The 16,482-nt window shown below is 28.8% G+C and overlaps 4 protein-coding genes across 5 annotated transcripts; all 4 read left to right on the top strand.

The window, feature by feature from the left end:
• Positions 1-85: 85 nt before the first annotated feature.
• On the top strand, positions 86-2,607 carry LOC134828032 (uncharacterized). Of its 2 annotated transcripts, none has more exons than XR_010161847.1 (3): positions 86-1,472; positions 2,106-2,255; positions 2,316-2,449. XR_010161847.1 is itself a non-coding variant. In XM_063840977.1 (3 exons), exons 1-3 carry the CDS (start codon positions 134-136, stop codon positions 2,493-2,495), a joined length of 1,674 nt encoding a protein of 557 aa, XP_063697047.1. In that variant the 5' UTR covers positions 86-133; the 3' UTR covers positions 2,496-2,607. The 2 variants fall into 2 exon arrangements, 1 of the variants encoding a protein (XP_063697047.1); XM_063840977.1 differs by having other exon boundaries at positions 86-1,477; positions 2,316-2,607.
• Positions 2,608-3,553: 946 nt separating this feature from the next.
• On the top strand, positions 3,554-4,979 carry LOC134831115 (uncharacterized). The gene has a single exon (XM_063844773.1). The coding sequence runs from the start codon at positions 3,618-3,620 to the stop codon at positions 4,740-4,742; it is 1,125 nt and encodes a 374-aa protein (XP_063700843.1). The 5' UTR covers positions 3,554-3,617; the 3' UTR covers positions 4,743-4,979.
• A 14-nt stretch (positions 4,980-4,993) lies between these two features.
• LOC134837773 (major facilitator superfamily domain-containing protein 8-like) lies at positions 4,994-8,152 on the top strand. Its single transcript, XM_063853160.1, has 4 exons — positions 4,994-5,382; positions 6,754-6,997; positions 7,050-7,458; positions 7,513-8,152. The coding sequence occupies exons 1-4, from the start codon at positions 5,209-5,211 to the stop codon at positions 8,150-8,152; spliced, it is 1,467 nt and encodes a 488-aa protein (XP_063709230.1). The 5' UTR covers positions 4,994-5,208.
• A 1,847-nt stretch (positions 8,153-9,999) lies between these two features.
• On the top strand, positions 10,000-14,125 carry LOC134831713 (uncharacterized). Its single transcript, XM_063845521.1, has 4 exons — positions 10,000-10,124; positions 10,177-11,103; positions 12,834-13,499; positions 13,560-14,125. Exons 1-4 carry the CDS (start codon positions 10,092-10,094, stop codon positions 13,737-13,739), a joined length of 1,806 nt encoding a protein of 601 aa, XP_063701591.1. The 5' UTR covers positions 10,000-10,091; the 3' UTR covers positions 13,740-14,125.
• Positions 14,126-16,482: the final 2,357 nt, after the last annotated feature.

Here is a 16,482-nt window from a genome sequence, read left to right as displayed (position 1 = left end):
CCTAACGGAAATCTAACGGAACACTTTCTCATCATTCAGCTGTCACGCAATTGACATTTTTCACGCTAATTCGCCTCAAATTCTCTTATCTTGCAAAGTCGGTGATTTTTGTGTGCGGATTTTTCGTCAAAAAATGTCAATTTCCGTCATTGAAAGGAAAAATATCGAGTTGCCGTTTACTTTGCCACTTCCCGGAGGCCTCTCAGTGCCTGACAAGCTCGAATTCGGCGTAAATTTGGAAGATGACTCATGCTTGGCGATAACATTCAAAACCGCAGACGATGATTTAATCGATTCTCGAGTACCTTTAAGCTTATCGCTGTCGTTGGAGCGAGTCATTTGCAAAAGTGGCAAAAATAAACAATGGGATCACGTAGAATTGGTCAAACGCTTTAAAATTCCGAAAAATTTTCGTCTTGGCATCGTTACGCGCAACACTGGATACCGCTTGGAAGTCAACGGAAACCTTTATTGCTCGTTCCCGCATCAATTTCCTCCATCTGCGGTGCAAAATTTACAAATTTCCCTCGAAAAAGGCACGGGAAGTGTCAATTTTTTGACTTTACTGAAGGAAATTCGATGGATTTCGGCGAAAATCGGCTCCCAAATTGCTGGAATTGCTCTCGAAGCGGGCCGGGACGACGAAAATAACGGAATTTACGTGGCAAGAGGCTTAAAAAATAACAAATTATTGGTTGTGTCGGTGAATTATGCAAAAAATAAGGCAACTGTAGCTTTGGAGGGCAAAGAATGGCCCATTGAGGATTTTACGGTGCTTCAAAATGGCTCGTTTTTTGGTTGGAAAAGACTTTTGGAGGATAAAAGTCTTCCAGCGAGGGCAGTTGAAGCGGGTTTTGATGAAAATGGGAATATTTTGTACGTCGGAAGGGTCGCGCATGAGAGAAATTTGCTTCTTGGATCAGTTAACATCGGAAATTCCGTTCTTTCAGTACCTTTTAAGGGAAAAGAATTAAAATTTTCCTCAAATTATGAAGTTTTAACGATTCTCACGCCAAAAGAAGTGAAAAATATTGAACAAGCGAACATTTTTAATCAAAAATTGCGAGAATTAGACTCCCGAGGATACATTCCGAACTCAGAATCCTTCGATTGTGCCATTTGTATGGACAAATGTCAGCGTGGAGATGGCGTTATACTTCGAGAATGCCTTCATGAGTTCTGCAAAGAGTGTTTGGCGAATCATATTAAGCACAGCGACGAAGCAGCAGTCAAGTGTCCCTTTCAAGATGACGTCTATCAGTGTCTTTGTTTCCTGCAGGACCGCGAAATTCGGGCAATTGTCACGATGGAGCTGTACAAAAAGCATTTGGCAAAGTCCTTGAGGCAGGCGGAGAGTCAAATGGAAAATACGTTTCATTGTTTGGTGGCAAATTGCGAGGGATGGTGCACCTATGATGAAAATGTGATAATGTTTGTGTGTCCCATTTGCCAAGCACGGAATTGTTTGAAGTGTAAGGTGAGATTTTTTTTTTGATTTGAGCGTATTTTAGCAAAAATTTATTTTTAATTGAAATATTTTTTTTCTTTCAAGTCTTAAAAAGTTTCATCAGATATTTGAATTTTTATAAATTTTAGATTTCTTTAAAAAATTATTTTTTTATAGATGAATTTTTTAAAAAAATTTTTTCAAAAATTAAAATTTGCTTCAAAAGTTGAATTTTCAAAAAAAAAAAATTAACAAGTTTAATTTGAAATTTTTTATTTTTAAAAATTTTTTGCAAAAAAAAAATTTACAGTTCAAAAAATATAATTTTTAAAATTAAAAAAAATTATTGCAAAATTTTTAACTTTAAAAAAAAATTTATTGCTTAAAAACCAATTTTTGATATTTACATTTTTCTAAACTAAAATTTTAATTAAAAAAAATAATTATTTTTATTCAAAAATTTCAATTTCTTTAATTAGAATTAAAGTTTTAAGCCAAAAAAATTAAATTGATTTAAAAAATTCCTTTCAAATATTTTGTTGTTTTTTGGCGCGAAAAAAATCAATTTTTAGGTTATGTTTTTTGGAGGTTATTTTAACTTTAAGTTCAATTTTTTAAAAGAAAAAAAAAACTTTTTTTTTAAATTTAACTTTTTCAGGTAATTCACGACGGAACATGCGAAGAATATCACGAAAAACTGAAACGAGATCGCGAATTACAACAAAAAGCTGAAAACGATAAACAAACTCAAGCTCAAATGGACGCCATGTTGCGAAATCGAGAGGTTATGGAGTGTCCCAAATGTGGAGTAAGCCTTTTTTCATTGAACTTCTTAAAGTATTTTCTCAAAATTCTTTATAAAATTCAGGCAATCATCCAAAAGACTCAAGGATGCGACGGAATGATTTGCGCTGTGTGCAGAGTATCGATTTGCTGGGCAACACGAGGATTAAGATGGGGACCAAGAGGCGTTGGAGACACCTCGGGAGGATGCAGATGCAAAGTAAATGGGATGAGATGTGCTCCGAACTGCCAGAATTGCCATTGAACTTAAAGAAATATGACAGTTCCTTAAAATGAAGTTCCTTTAAATTTACATTTTCAGTATTTTTAATAAACTAAAGAAATGAAAATCTATAAAATAAATAAAAATTGAAAAAAATGTCAAACAGACATAAGAATTGCTAAAAAGAGCAATTTCTGATAAGGAATGTGGTTTTAATGTAAACAAAGTTGCAGTATTTCACAATATTTTTTAAATGGCGTTGTTCATTCATTAAGCTAATTTTTTAATAAATGGCTTCATTATTTTTGTTTTTTTTATATTTTATTGTAAAAATCAGTTTAAAAACTTTTTTTCTTCAATTTTTTTTAAATAGGTATTTTAATTTATTATTTTTTATTTCTTCATAAATATATTTTAATTACTAAAAACTTATTTATTTAAATTTTCTTCCACAACTTGACAAATGTCAGTTCAAATTAGTAATTTAATGATTTTATGTGAAAAATTAAAAATAAATATGAAAAATGAAAATTTAAAAAAATAAAAAGTTTGAAAAAAAAAATTTTTTAAAATGAAATGTCAACATAAATTAAAATTTTAAAACAAAAATAATTAAAAGTATCTTTTTTTTACAATATTTCAATATTTATTAAAGAAAATTCAAAAATTGTACAACTTGAATATTTTTACAAAAATAATTTTTTTTTAATTAAATAAATTTTTAAATATATATTTTTTATATTTTTCTATAATTTTTTTTTAATCTTTTTTATATTAAAAATTTACTTTAAAAAAATGCTTTATAAAATGAACTTGTGAAAAAATTTTTAAACCTAAGTTTTTGAAAAAAATTAAAATTTAATTAATTAAATTTATTTTATTTTTTTTTTTTTAATGTTTTTATTACTTTAAATTTTTGTAAAAAAAAATATAAAATTTTTTAAAAGATTATTTGCTTTACTGCTCATTGATTTTTTATATTTTATTATTTATTTAAAAATGCTACAATTTTTTTTTTTTTTCAAAATTTTGCTACTTCATGTATGACCAACGCCATAAATCTCTCTTATCAGCAAATTTTACGATTTCCGCGAATTTGCTGTTTTAGTGTTGGTTCGTTATTTACGTTGAAAACAGCTGCAAATTGATATTTTATCGTAAAAAATGTCACTTAAACTCTTGCACATCGAAACTCCCGAACTACCTTTATCCATTCCTCTCCCCGATGGCTTTGGATCTTTAGATAAACTCAAAATCTCAGCAAAAATCGCTGCTGACACCGAATTCGAGATAATTTTAAAAGCAAGTTCCGAAGAAAAAATCGATTCACGAATCCCGCTGTGCTTGTGCGTGACAAACAAAGGAATCGAATGCAAAACCGGCAAAAATAAAAAATGGGAAACAACTTCAACATTCGAGAAATCATTCGACGACGGGGATTTTCTGCTGTCAATCACACCGGCAAAGGATGAATACGAAATTCAATTGAACGACGTCCATTTTTGCAATTTTCCTCACAAATATCCGGCTTTTACGTCGGAATTTCTGGAAATCAAGGCGACGCGAGGCACGTGCGATGTCAACTTCGTGACTTATTTGCGCGAAATGAAGTGGATTGGATCTCGCGTGGGTCTGGAAACGCCGGAAAATGCCCTGAAATGCGGAAAAGATGCTGAAAATAACGATATTTATCTCGGCAGAGGACTGAAAAACAACAAATTGATGATCACGAGCGTCAATCCGGCTTTGAAGAAGGCAACTGTGGCAACGGATGGGTTTGAGTACCCGATGCATGACTACGAATTGTTGCAAGACAACAGTTATTACACGTGGAAGGTCATTTGTGATGAAAAAATCATCCCCGAGAACGCCGTGGAAGGCGGTTTCAACGAAAAAGGCGAAAAAACGTTCGTTGGGCGAATAAAAATCGAAGAATCCGTTCTTCCGGGGAATTTGGAAAAGCAAACTGGGATATTGAGTGTCCCTTATGGCGGCAAAGAGAACAAATATTCAGCCGATTATGAAATTCTGACGACTTTAGAGCCGAATGAGGTGCAAAAAAAGACAAATCCCTTAAAAATCCACAGCGAAAATGACAAAAAAGCGACTTTTTCGGATGAAAAAGAGAAGGAATGCATCATTTGCTTGTCCGCAGACATCACAACAGCGCTTATCTCGTGCGGACACTTGAAATATTGCCAGAAATGCGCTGACGATATACTCGCGAACGACAAAAGATGCCCGTTGTGTCGCCAAACTGTCACGTCATCGATAAAAATTTTCTTCTAAGCGCCCAAATATGTGAAAAAAATCAAAAAATGTCCAAAATTAAGATTTATTGCGGTACAATTGAATTGACATGCCAATAAATAAACGTCTTTGATAGTTATTAATGAGCTTGTAATTCGCTCTTTCTTCCTTCATCGCACATTTTACGCATCAAAAGCTCTTTTTCGACTCCGAATGCAATCAAAACTCTCACAAAATCGATCAAATCTGACAAAAATCATTAAATTACTCGCGAGAACTTAATTATTTTTGATCGTGATATGATCGTACATTTGCTCAATTACCCATTATCGACTACTTTCTGAGTATTTATCTCAGTTGCTGTTTGATTGTCGTCTCGTACGGACCTCCAATTGCCTTTTAAAGTCACAAAATTAAAAAAAAAATAAATTAGGTGAAATTTTGAATTAATTTCGCGTGCGTGATTCGATTAAATAAATTTTTTATTGGTGTGGCGCTAAAAAAAATGAGCAAAATTAGTGCGATGCTTCACAAGTTGTGGAAGGAAAATTCAGAATTGGAGACTGAGGAAGAATTTAAGAAGCGATGGAAGTCGATTTTTGTGATTTATGTGACAATTTTTCTCATGACGCTCGGATTTGGCATCACGCTTACGGGAGTTTGGCCGTATTTGGATAAGGTAAGTTTGGGTTTGACCTTCGGGGAACGAGTTTTGTCGAATATAGACATTTAAAAAATTGTAAAATGAGCATTTTTTGAGATTTTCTGTAAAAAATGTTCGAATTTTGTCTCATTTTAATGACTTTATGTGAGTCATAGGTAAAGATTCGTACAAAAAAGTACATTTTTAGCCATTTTATGGATTGAGAGTTGATTTTTGGTGCAGTTTTGATGAATCAGAATAGATCATTCATAAGTTCAAATTCATAGTAAATTCATAAAAAAAATTGTTATTTTTTCCTCTAAAAATGCTAAAAATTTATTTTTTATATTTTTTCATTAATTTTTTTTAGATTTAAATTAAAAACATGAAGAACTTTAAAAAATTGCGAACATATTTTTTTTATTTTTATTCTTTATTTTTATGTTCATTTTTTCATAAATTTATTGCCTAAAATTGAATGTAAATTTTAAAAATATTTTTTCTTCATTTTTGGTACTTTCATTGATTAAAAATTTTTCTGAACATTTTTTCATATTTTTGCTGTTCAAAAAATTTAAAATTAATTACGAAATTAACCACGCAAAAATTATTAAATTTAAAATTAATTTTAATTTAATTTAAATTTATTTAATTAAATTTAATTAAAAGATCATTATTATTTTTAAAACTTGAAAAAATAAATATTAATTTTAAATTCGTAAAAAAAAATAAAAAATATTTAATGAAAGTTTTTTTTTAAATTAACTTTTTTAAATTAAAATAAAAAAAAATTAACAATTCTTTGAAGTTTTTTTTCCTTCGAAAAAATTTATATATTTTAAGTGCTTTAAAAATAATTCATGAATTTTTAATGAACTTTCTTTTTTTAATTTATTTTTTTTATTAATAAATTTTTGTAATATAAAAAAAATAATAATTATTTCGATGAATAATTTTTTATTGAATTTTTTGAAAATTAATTTTTTGATAATTTTCATAAAAAAATTAATTTTTTTATTTAATTAATAATAATTAAATAATTTCATATAAAATGGTAATTTTTATATTAAACTATTTTAATAAATATTTTTTTATATATTTTTTTTTGATAAAAAATTTTTAAATATATAGAAATTTATTAATTTATTAAATTTAAGTAAATTAAATTAAGTTTATTAAATTTTAACTCATTTTAAAATAAAAAAAAAAATGTCTAAAAATATAAAATTGTTGAATACTAAATTAACCTTTTTTTAATTAAAAAAAATATAAAACTATTTTTTGAATAAAAATTCTATTTTTTACAAAATTATATTTTTTTTTTGTATAAAATTGAATAAAAATAAAAAAAAAAGAAATTTTCATTTAATATTATTTTATTAATTTTAATATATTTTTTTTTCACAGTTGGATCCCTCAGCTGGCAAAACTTTTTACGGAATAATCTTAGCTGTGAGTCCTTTATCGCAGATGATCGCATCTCCTCTTGTCGGTTATTGGACAAACAAAACGAAATCTTCTCGCATTCCTTTAATCTGCACAATGATCTTGTTCGCTTTTGCCAGTATCATGTACGCAACATTGGATGCCTTCGACACAAATCACAAATATTGGATGTTAATTGCCCGAATTTTGATTGGAACGAGCTCAGGTAAAAAAAAACTTTTGAATTTTGTCAAAAAATTAAATTTTCTTATTTTTAGCTAACATCGCTGTTTGTCGCGCCTATCTTTCCGCTGCAACAACTGTCAAAGAACGCACCACTGCTGTCTCTCTCGGGTCCTTGGCACAAGTTTTGGGTTTCATTTTTGGTCCTGCATTCCAAGCTGCTCTCACTCCGTTGGGCAATGAAGGCACGACAGTCGGAAAAATCGTTTTGAACATGTACACAGCACCGGGATGGGTCAATGTCCTTCTCGCCATCATCAATATCGTGATTTTACTTCCTTGGGCATTCGAGGAGAGACCAATTGCGGCAAAAGAAGCGATGGTTGTACAAGGCAAGGACAACGAAGAAGCTGCTGTTGACGCCATTAAGCTGGATTATGTCGCGGCATGGACTTTAATTGTCGCATTTTTCGTTCTTGTACTGAATTTCGTGCTTTTAGAGACGTAAGTTTTGAATTTTTCATCAATTTTCTCAATAAAATTAATTTTTTTTTGTAGTTTGGGAACTCCTCTGATGATGGATCAATTCGCGCTGACGAAACAAGAGTCACTGAAGTACATTTCCATCATAATGGCGATCGGAGCTGTCATTTCCTGCATCAGTTTCGTCACAATTGGTCCCCTGTGCAAGCATTTCGACGAGCGAAAAATCATGATTTGGGGAGGATTTTTCCTCATGGTTGTCGGAAGGTTCGTTTTCATTCCGTGGGGATCTTCTCCGCCTACTTTGCGTGAAATTTCGTCGAACGAAACCGAAATCGAGCTCGTTGGATGTCCCGTGGAAACTCAAACGTGGTGTGCGACGACAAATGCTCTCACCGTCGAACAATTTATCATCGGATACGTTTGCACGGCGATTGGATATCCGATTGGAGCGACGTTGATTCAGACAATTCTCTCGAAAATTTTGGGACCTCGACCGCAGGGTGTTTGGATGGGACTTTTTACGGGCTCCGGAGGATTTTCGCGAGTTGTGGGACCGGTTTTGTTAAGTGCGCTGTATCAACATTATGGCGTTGTTTGGACTTTTTGCTCGTTGGGAGCGTTTATGGCAGTGACAGTTGTTTGGTTGCTCTGCTTGAAACATCGATTGGTGCCTGCGGTTTATAATGTGAAAGATGAGAACGGAAAAGCTTGAGTTGTAATTTTGCAAAAAAAAAAAATAAATAAATAAAAATAAAATTTAATATTTTTTCACACGATTTGTTGATTTAATTGAATTTCTCCATTTTTTGGGTAAAAAGCCTTTCGTTTGAAGAAAAAAATAGATGAGAGCGCATTTCGAGATTTATATTAAATTTTATACATTTCAGTTGAAATTTCTTTAAAATTTGTTTTTGTTCAATTTTCAATAATTTTTAAATTTTTTTACGCAAGAAATTTATTTTAAATGAGATTTTTTCTGTAAATAGTTAGTTTAACCTCAAATACTGATGTATTTGAAAAAGTTCCTAAATTCAAAGAATTTTTTAAAAAGTTTTTTAAAATTTTACTCTTTTTGTTTCTTTTAAATATTTTTCAACCAAAAATTAGTCAAAAAAAATTATCAGAAAAATTAAAAAAAAAAATTAATTTTTTTTAAATAATTTTGAATGAAATATTATTTAAATAAAATTCATTGAAAATTTCGTAAATTTTAAATTTAAAAATATTTTTCTTGGAAAATATTTAAAAACTTTTACTTGATTATTACTTTATAAAAATTAATTTATAATTTAAAAATTTATATAATAAATTAATTAAAAAAATATTAAATTAATTACTTAAAATATTAACTGTCTAATATAATTTTTTTTTTATAAAAATTAACAAGAACTTTTATTTTATTTTTTTGTCAATTTAATTTTATTTGATTAAAAATAAAATTGAAAAAAAGGGACTCTAAAAAACAGATTTTTTTTCAAAATATTAAAGGATTACAAGAACTTTTATTTTATTTTTTTTGTCAATTCAATTTTATTTGATTGAAAGTAAAAAAATTGAAAAAACTTTCAAAAAAATATTTTTTTTTATTTTTAATTTAATTTTTTTTTGTTAAAATTTAGAAGGAAAAATATGAAAATTTTTGCCTTTTTTTATTTGCGCTTTAAAAAAATTTGATTAAATTTTATAAATTAATTAAATTTAATAAAAAAAAAATAAATTAAATTAAATAAAAAAATAAATTTAATTTAATTTAATAAATAAATAAATTTAATTTAATAAAATTAAATTTAATTTAATAAAAAAATAAATTTAATTTAATAAAAAATATATTAAATTTAATAAAAAAATTTTATCAAAAAAAAAATCATCTGTAACGGACAAACAAAATTTCCCATTCAAAACCAATATCTCCATAAAAAAAACGCGCTTCAAACACACAACGGCGACAAACAATTGACTCTCGTGACCCCTTACTCTTCACTTGTTTGTTTTCTTATTACATAAATTTATGACTAGACTTAAGTTTTTTTTCTCCTTTGTACATAAAAAATAAAAATAACTCACATAACTGCGAATAATCAAGTTCTGCTTTTGTCGCACAGCTAATTGTGTTGATTGTGTGTGGTGCATCGATCATTCTTCTTTAATTGCATCAATTTATGTGACATGTTCCGACACTCTTTTTTTATTGCCGTCGATCGATTCGGCCCTCAACGCACCCTCAATTAATAAAAAAATAAAACAACCTGGCGTCTCCATTGTGATTTCATGTTTTAATCAAGAGTGAGTCAGAAACTCGAGATTATTTAATACGAAACAGACGAGACGTCGACGACTATTCTTATCGCTGCTCGTATTGTATTGGACCATTTTTACGCACTAATCGCACGAATTTCATGAATGAAATATCAAAACATTGTCCGTTCAACTACCTGCTAGACGTTGGCGGTGTGTAAAATTTCTCTTGTGTCTGTTATGACGCGATTTTAGCGCATGCGCTGTTCAATCGACCTTGAAACCAGCTGAGCTGAAACGACGTAGTATTCATTATAAACAAACATTTCTCGCAAGTAAGAGCTTGTGTTCCGTGTTTTTTGTGTTTTAATTAAATTAAAACGAATTTTTCGGTTTTTGATCTTTGATTTTTTTTCATGGAGTTCAACATCAATGATTTTCCGTTAGAGGTAAGTCCATTTTTTCAACAAAAATCACTTTTAACTCGTTTTTCTCTTACAGGTGATTGTGAAAATTTTTACATTTTTGTCTGATCATGAGTTGCAACGATGCACACTTGTCTGTCGCAAATGGTATTACGCAGCGCGGCATCCACACTTTTTCAAGAAACTCGTGTTACAAAGTAGCGATCGCGAGCATTACAGCTCATTGATAGAAACTTTCAAACGAACTGACATTTTCCCGTTCAACCATTTGTATTTAGCGAGTCCCAGCTCCGAGTTGAAACATGTGGTTGACTTTTGCAAGACTCGTTACGAAAGTTTTCGCCATTTACATATCTGGATCAACAGTTATCGCGACCTCAATGGGTTGGAATCCTTCAAAAACGTCATAACCTTGGAAATTTCACCGCGCCTTCTTTTGCGAAGGGACAACGAAGTTTCCTTGAATGAGGATTTTCGCATGTCACGCGTTCGAACTCTCATCCTGAACGAGAATCTCATGAGTATCGCACTTTGTTGCGGGTTAATTGATCGTTTCCCGAATGTCGCTACGGTAGTGTTGAACTTTGATCCGCACGGCGATAGTTTGTCGGCGTTTCAAACTTTGTTGCCACGCCTAAAAATGCTTGCGCAGGAAAGGCAAAATGTCAAGTTTGTTTTCAACGATTTGGATCGCCCGAAGAAGATTAACAGAAATGCTGACGAGTTGATAAAGTATTTCATCGCGAATCCCATGCCGAATTTGATTGTCAGGCGTTTGTGGTTGTGGTTACCGAGCTTGAATGTGAATTTACTTCCCGCATTGACGATGACTCAAAAATGGATCACATGTTTGCCGATTCATGCGAGCGATTATTTGACAAACGAACTGTTGGCGGCGTTGGGAGTTATGATGCCACAATTGGAGCATATTAGGATAGAAGCGATTCGGCGATGGAGTGCGGATAATTTTTTGGATGCTTTAGAAGCATGTAGGCTGATTTCGGTATTATTTAGATGAAGTACTTACCTGGGAGTTGCGGGAATCCTCAAATTTAAGTAAAAAAACAAAAAATCGCAACGTAAAAAGTAGAAAATTATCATAAATTCTGAAACCTATTGGAGTTGATAGAGAACTAAAAAATATTCGATACGTATTTTTTTGTTTGGCTGTAGCAGGTCAAATTATTTTTTTATGAATTTTTGAAAATTTTAAAAAAGGTTTATTTTGCTCCTCATGTCATCTCGATTTTTGCCAAATTTTTCAATTTTTTGATTGGATTGTGCTTGTTTGTGTTTCTAATAATTATTTGAGCCTTTTTAGGTACTTTCCAAAAAGAAATTAGTGAGATTTAGAGAAAAACTGAAAATTGTGAAAATTAATTAAAAATTAAAATAAACTTTTTTTTTGAAAAGCTTCGAATTTCTTATAAAAAATTATCAAAAACAACTTAAATAATTATTAGAAGCATAAATAAGCACATTCTAGTCAAAAAATTTGAAAACTTTGATCAAAATCGACATGCTATGAGGAGCGAAATAAACATTTTTTAAAATTTTCAAAAATTCATAAAAAAAATAATTTGACCTGCTACAGCCAAACAAAAAAATACGTATCGAATATTTTTTAGTCCTCTATCAACTCCAATAGGTTTCAGAATTGTTAAAAATTTTTTGAAATAATTTGTTGGACCGTATTATACTTAAACAAGTTTTTCAAGTTTCGAATTGAAAAATTGGGAAAATTCATTAAAATTTAAGTAAATTTATTTCGAAATTGTCAGATAATATAAAATTTATTTGATTTTTTGAATTTTAAAGATGAAAATTTAAAATTTGAAACCAAATTTAAATTCAAATTTGAAAACTTCAACTTCTTGTATTTCGAAAAATATACAACTTTTTGAAAATATTTTTGCAAATTCGAAAAGTACTTAAAATTAAGAAGATGTATATTTTTCGAAATACAAGCAGTTGAACTCTTCAAATTTGAATTTTAATTTGGTTTCAAATATAAAATTTAAGTTTTCATTTTTAAAATTCAAAAAATCAAATAAATTTTATATTATCGGACAATTTCGAAAAAAATTTAGGCCGCTCCAAATTTATTTCGAACTTTTTGTCCCAAAACCTTTTTTTTAAAATGGGGGGGGGGGGGGCAAAATAAAAAAATTGAAATACTGTTTCATACAAAATGATAAAATTTTAAAAATTGCGGTACTTAATAAATATTTTTATTGTTTTTATGTTATATACATTGAGATTTGATAATTTAAAATTTATCTCAGAGTATTTCAAGTTAAAAATTTAAACAAAAAAATTTCGTAAAAATAACTGTCAAAAAATTTTGAAAAAAATTTTAAAGAAGAAAATTCATGTTAAAATACGATTTTTAATTAAAAAATTCTTAAAAAGTGAAATTTTTTAAAAAAAAATTTTGGGAAATTCCTTGAAAAACTATGAAAAAAGACCAAAAAACGGTAAATTTTTTAACCTTTTTTTATTTTGTCCCATTACGATATTCGACTTTTGAAATGGGGCATGGGACAAAAAGTTAAAAAAAAAAATTTGGAGCTGCCTTACTTAAATTTTTATAGGTTTAAGTATAATTTATGATAATTTTCTACTTTTTACAAATGTTTTCTTTTGATGTTGCGATTTTTTGTTTTTTACTTAAATTTGAGGATTCCCGCAACTCCCTGAAGTTTTTTTAATTAAAAAAAAATTTTTTTTTAGTCTATTTACCTTTGCTTTGGAACTCTCAACCAAGATGGCGTCATCCAACTAACCTCTTCAAAGAAAGATTTTTTCTTTCCTCACATGAAAACTTTTGTCGTTCGATATACTTCGCTTCAATTTGACCACAACTCCTTCAATAAGGCTCTCCAAGGCTTTCCTTATCTCACAGAGCTTGAATTGCTCTCTTGTCATACTGTCGACGACCATATCCTCCAAATTATCATACGTAATTGTCGTGGCTTGAAAATCCTTAAACTCATAGCTTGTGAAATAAGTGACAGTGGCATTGTTGGCGAAATTATCGATGATGCGGGAAATAATGGCTTACCGTTGAGCGTCTTAACTCACTTGGAAGTGCTTTCGTTGAGCAAATGCAGTAGACTGACAAATATGTCGTTGTGTCACTCGTTCAAGTTTAAAAGCTTGAAGGGACTCGATTTAACTGGCTGTGATAAAATTTCCGAGTTAGGTATTGGACAAATGACCAAAGAGTGTCCTTACATCGAGAAACTCAAACTCGATGGATGCAAAAGTCTGACAAATGATGCGATAGATTTAATCACGCGTAACCTGAAATGCTTAAAATTACTTTTTCTGAACCAATGCCCACACTTGACTGAAATCTGCTTGAGCGAAATTGTTGATCGATGTAAAAATATTCAGGTAAATTTTTTTTTGATGATTCCAGATTGATTCAATTTATCATTGAAATCTCCTTTTTAGCGTGTTGAGATTGTATTGCCGACATTTCCGAAGAGTCGTCGCACGATTCATTACTTCAAAATGGGCATCTTTCACATTATGCATTGCACGCGCGAAGGTCACCTGGCGTACACGCCGCCCGAGTACTGCGAGCAATATTTGAACTCGAGGGACTCGACAATAAATCGTTGGAGATATTAAGCGATTGTGTATGCGACGCTCTCTCTTTGTATCCAATTTAAATGATATATTAGGCCAATAAAAGTAACAATAAATATCAAATGTGACTGTCATCGTTATTAGAAGGTCCTAAAAAGGTGTGCTGAGTCGACCCTTTTCTTCGGTGTGCCGCGTTTGCGGCAAATGGCACAGGTTTTATTTGTTACTAAAGTCATCAAAAAAATATATTTGACAAACACGCATGATTTGCTGAAATTTAGTGAAGGTGTCTTGATGAATTGATGATTTTGTAATTTTGTATGGGAAGTGATGTTTAATCCTTTTTGATGAATTTTCTTTGATGGCTTTTTACCTATTGGGATTTAAATAATTATAAAAATTTAAAATTTTCAGAAAATTGGTTATAGAAATTTTTAAATTAAAAAAAAAATAATTTTCTTCAGTTATTTATTAGATTTTTTTTAGAAAATTTCTCAAAAAATTGTTTAGAAGGAAATCACTTATTTTTCTTTATTAATTTTTTTAAGAAATTCTCTGATGGAAAACCAAATAAATATACGAAATTTTAAATTTTTTTTTTATTTACAAAAAATGACAAAATTTTTAAAGTGATGTACGGAATATTTAAAGAAATTTTTACTCTTATACCTAATAAATGATACTTCTTCGAAGGTCTAAAAACTCAAAATATGTTTTTTTAAATTCATTTTTTCATAAAATTTTAATATTTTTTAGTTTATTTATCAATTTTAAAATTAAAAAAAAATTAGATTTATTTAATTATAATATTCAATTAATTTTAATAAATAATTTAATTAATTATTAGATAACTTTACATAAAAAAATTAATAATTTTATTAATTTAATAATTATTTTTTTAAAATTATAATTTTAATATTTTTTGGATATCTTTATACTTAAAATATATTTTTACTTTAAAAATATAAAAAAAAAATACTAAGATTATAATTCAAAAACAAATAATTATTAAATTTATTATTTTTTTTTAATAATAATAATAATAATTTATTAAACTTAATTATAACTAAATCCAATATTTAATTTTTAGTTATGTATATTTTAAGATAAAATTATTATTTTTATATTATATACCTACCTATTTTTAATTGAGAATAAACTTTATTATCTTTTTTATTTTAATTTAAATTAAATTTTAATTTACTTACTTTTGTTATTTTATGAGGTTTTAAAATTTGAATAGACCTAAATTTAATTCAAAAAATATTTTATTATTTTTTATTCTTATTTTTGATATTTTTTTTTGTTTCAAAAAAAATTTAATTTTTTGAATTCTTTATTGAAATATTGATTTATTTTTTTATGATGTTTTTAAAATTTGAATTTTTTATTTATTTGTTTTAATTCTTTAATTTAAAAATGTTTCACGTCAAAATCAATTTTTTATTTAAGCAATTTTTTGTTAATATCAAATTTTTTTAATTTTAAATATTTATCAATTGAATTATTAAAAAAAATTTCGATTTTTTTTTTGAAAAATATAAAATTTGTATTTTTTTTAATATTTAATCTATTTATAATTAAATTTATTTTATTTAAATTAATTGTTCAATTTTCAATTATTAAATTGTGAATTTTTAACCTCTAAAAAATTATCTTTAAATATTTTTCAAATCTAATATTAACTTTAAATTCCAAAAACGTGATGAATAAACTCCTCATAGACTAAAAACTTAATTTAAAAAATGCACGAAAATTTTAAATAACTTACTTTCTTTGTTCCAATAAATTCCCTTTAATGCTCTTTTCATTTCATCGCCTAACGATTTTTCCTTTGTTTTTTCCCATTAAAAATCTGCTGCTCTCTGCTCTTCATCTATCTTATCCACTATTATCTCGATTCTTTAATCTACATGTTCCTAAGTACGTATATCAGCAAATATTGATCAGTTTTTTTCTCAGAAAATTATTATCTGTCTTTTCTTGCATCCCATTATTATTATTTTCACATACATGACTTTGTTTATCCACACACATGCATCACATGGAAGCTCAGGAGATCCTTTGAGACGCTAGATTGTGTGTCGTGTCTACAATATTTATTACACGAAGATGATAAGAAAGAGAAATGTATGCGAATAAAAAAAGAGAGATTGAAAATTTTGCTCCGGCATATGTGGGTGACTTGTCTGCGTGAAAAATGCTAGACGATAAAAATGTTTTTGTACGACATTAGTTTCTTTTGTTCGGGAATGTGTGTGGGCCTTGTTTGTTCTCACATATATGCTCAAGTGGGCAATCTATTACACCTAAAAGAGACAAAAAACCGTAAAATTATTATGAAGTCCTTGCAAATAGCTCCGTAGATGAAAATGGACATTATTTATAATTATTCTCGGAACTTTGGTTATTAAAGTTTCAAGTTCGAGGTAATTTTCCTGTCAATGTCGCCAAAAGTTTTCCAGATACATTTCAAGGTAGGAGTCATATCTGGAGGGGATAAAAACTTTTTCAATAGCTTAAAAATAATTTTCTTTAAATCAAAATCAGGTTACTAAGAAAAAATTCGAAAACGAAAATAAAACGGATAAATCTTGGGGTTGTTTTGACTATCTTTAGTCTATTTTCAACAATCCACTCTCATTTAGTGCCCCTTTCAATTCAGATCGGTAAGTACGATACATCATAAAAAAAATATGTGAAAAATATATTTACCCTCAAAGTATATCGAGAACGATGAGAAAAATATTATGAGATGAGCAACATAAATATCCCTTTTTTTGTC

The sequence above is a fragment of the Culicoides brevitarsis genome, chromosome 1, assembly GCF_036172545.1.
Source record: "Culicoides brevitarsis isolate CSIRO-B50_1 chromosome 1, AGI_CSIRO_Cbre_v1, whole genome shotgun sequence".
NCBI classification, from domain to species: Eukaryota; Metazoa; Arthropoda; class Insecta; order Diptera; family Ceratopogonidae; genus Culicoides; species Culicoides brevitarsis.
This window is presented reverse-complemented; position numbering and strand designations above follow the sequence as displayed.

What these genes read in the sequence shown, in the direction of transcription:
- LOC134828032 (XM_063840977.1), top strand. Translation starts at nt 134, where the DNA reads ATGTCAATTTCCGTCATTGAAAGGAAAAATATCGAGTTGCCGTTTACT. An exon ending in GGAATTGTTTGAAGTGTAAG is followed by an intron (nt 1,478 to 2,105) that starts GTGAGATTTTTT and finishes TAACTTTTTCAG; the next exon opens with GTAATTCACGACGGAACATG. An exon ending in TGGAGTGTCCCAAATGTGGA is followed by an intron (nt 2,256 to 2,315) that starts GTAAGCCTTTTT and finishes TATAAAATTCAG; the next exon opens with GCAATCATCCAAAAGACTCA.
- LOC134831115 (XM_063844773.1), top strand. Translation starts at nt 3,618, where the DNA reads ATGTCACTTAAACTCTTGCACATCGAAACTCCCGAACTACCTTTATCC.
- LOC134837773 (XM_063853160.1), top strand. Translation starts at nt 5,209, where the DNA reads ATGAGCAAAATTAGTGCGATGCTTCACAAGTTGTGGAAGGAAAATTCA. An exon ending in TTTGGCCGTATTTGGATAAG is followed by an intron (nt 5,383 to 6,753) that starts GTAAGTTTGGGT and finishes TTTTTTTCACAG; the next exon opens with TTGGATCCCTCAGCTGGCAA. An exon ending in AATTTCGTGCTTTTAGAGAC is followed by an intron (nt 7,459 to 7,512) that starts GTAAGTTTTGAA and finishes TTTTTTTTGTAG; the next exon opens with TTTGGGAACTCCTCTGATGA.
- LOC134831713 (XM_063845521.1), top strand. Translation starts at nt 10,092, where the DNA reads ATGGAGTTCAACATCAATGATTTTCCGTTAGAG. An exon ending in TCAATGATTTTCCGTTAGAG is followed by an intron (nt 10,125 to 10,176) that starts GTAAGTCCATTT and finishes TTTCTCTTACAG; the next exon opens with GTGATTGTGAAAATTTTTAC. An exon ending in AAGCATGTAGGCTGATTTCG is followed by an intron (nt 11,104 to 12,833) that starts GTATTATTTAGA and finishes ATTTTTTTTTAG; the next exon opens with TCTATTTACCTTTGCTTTGG.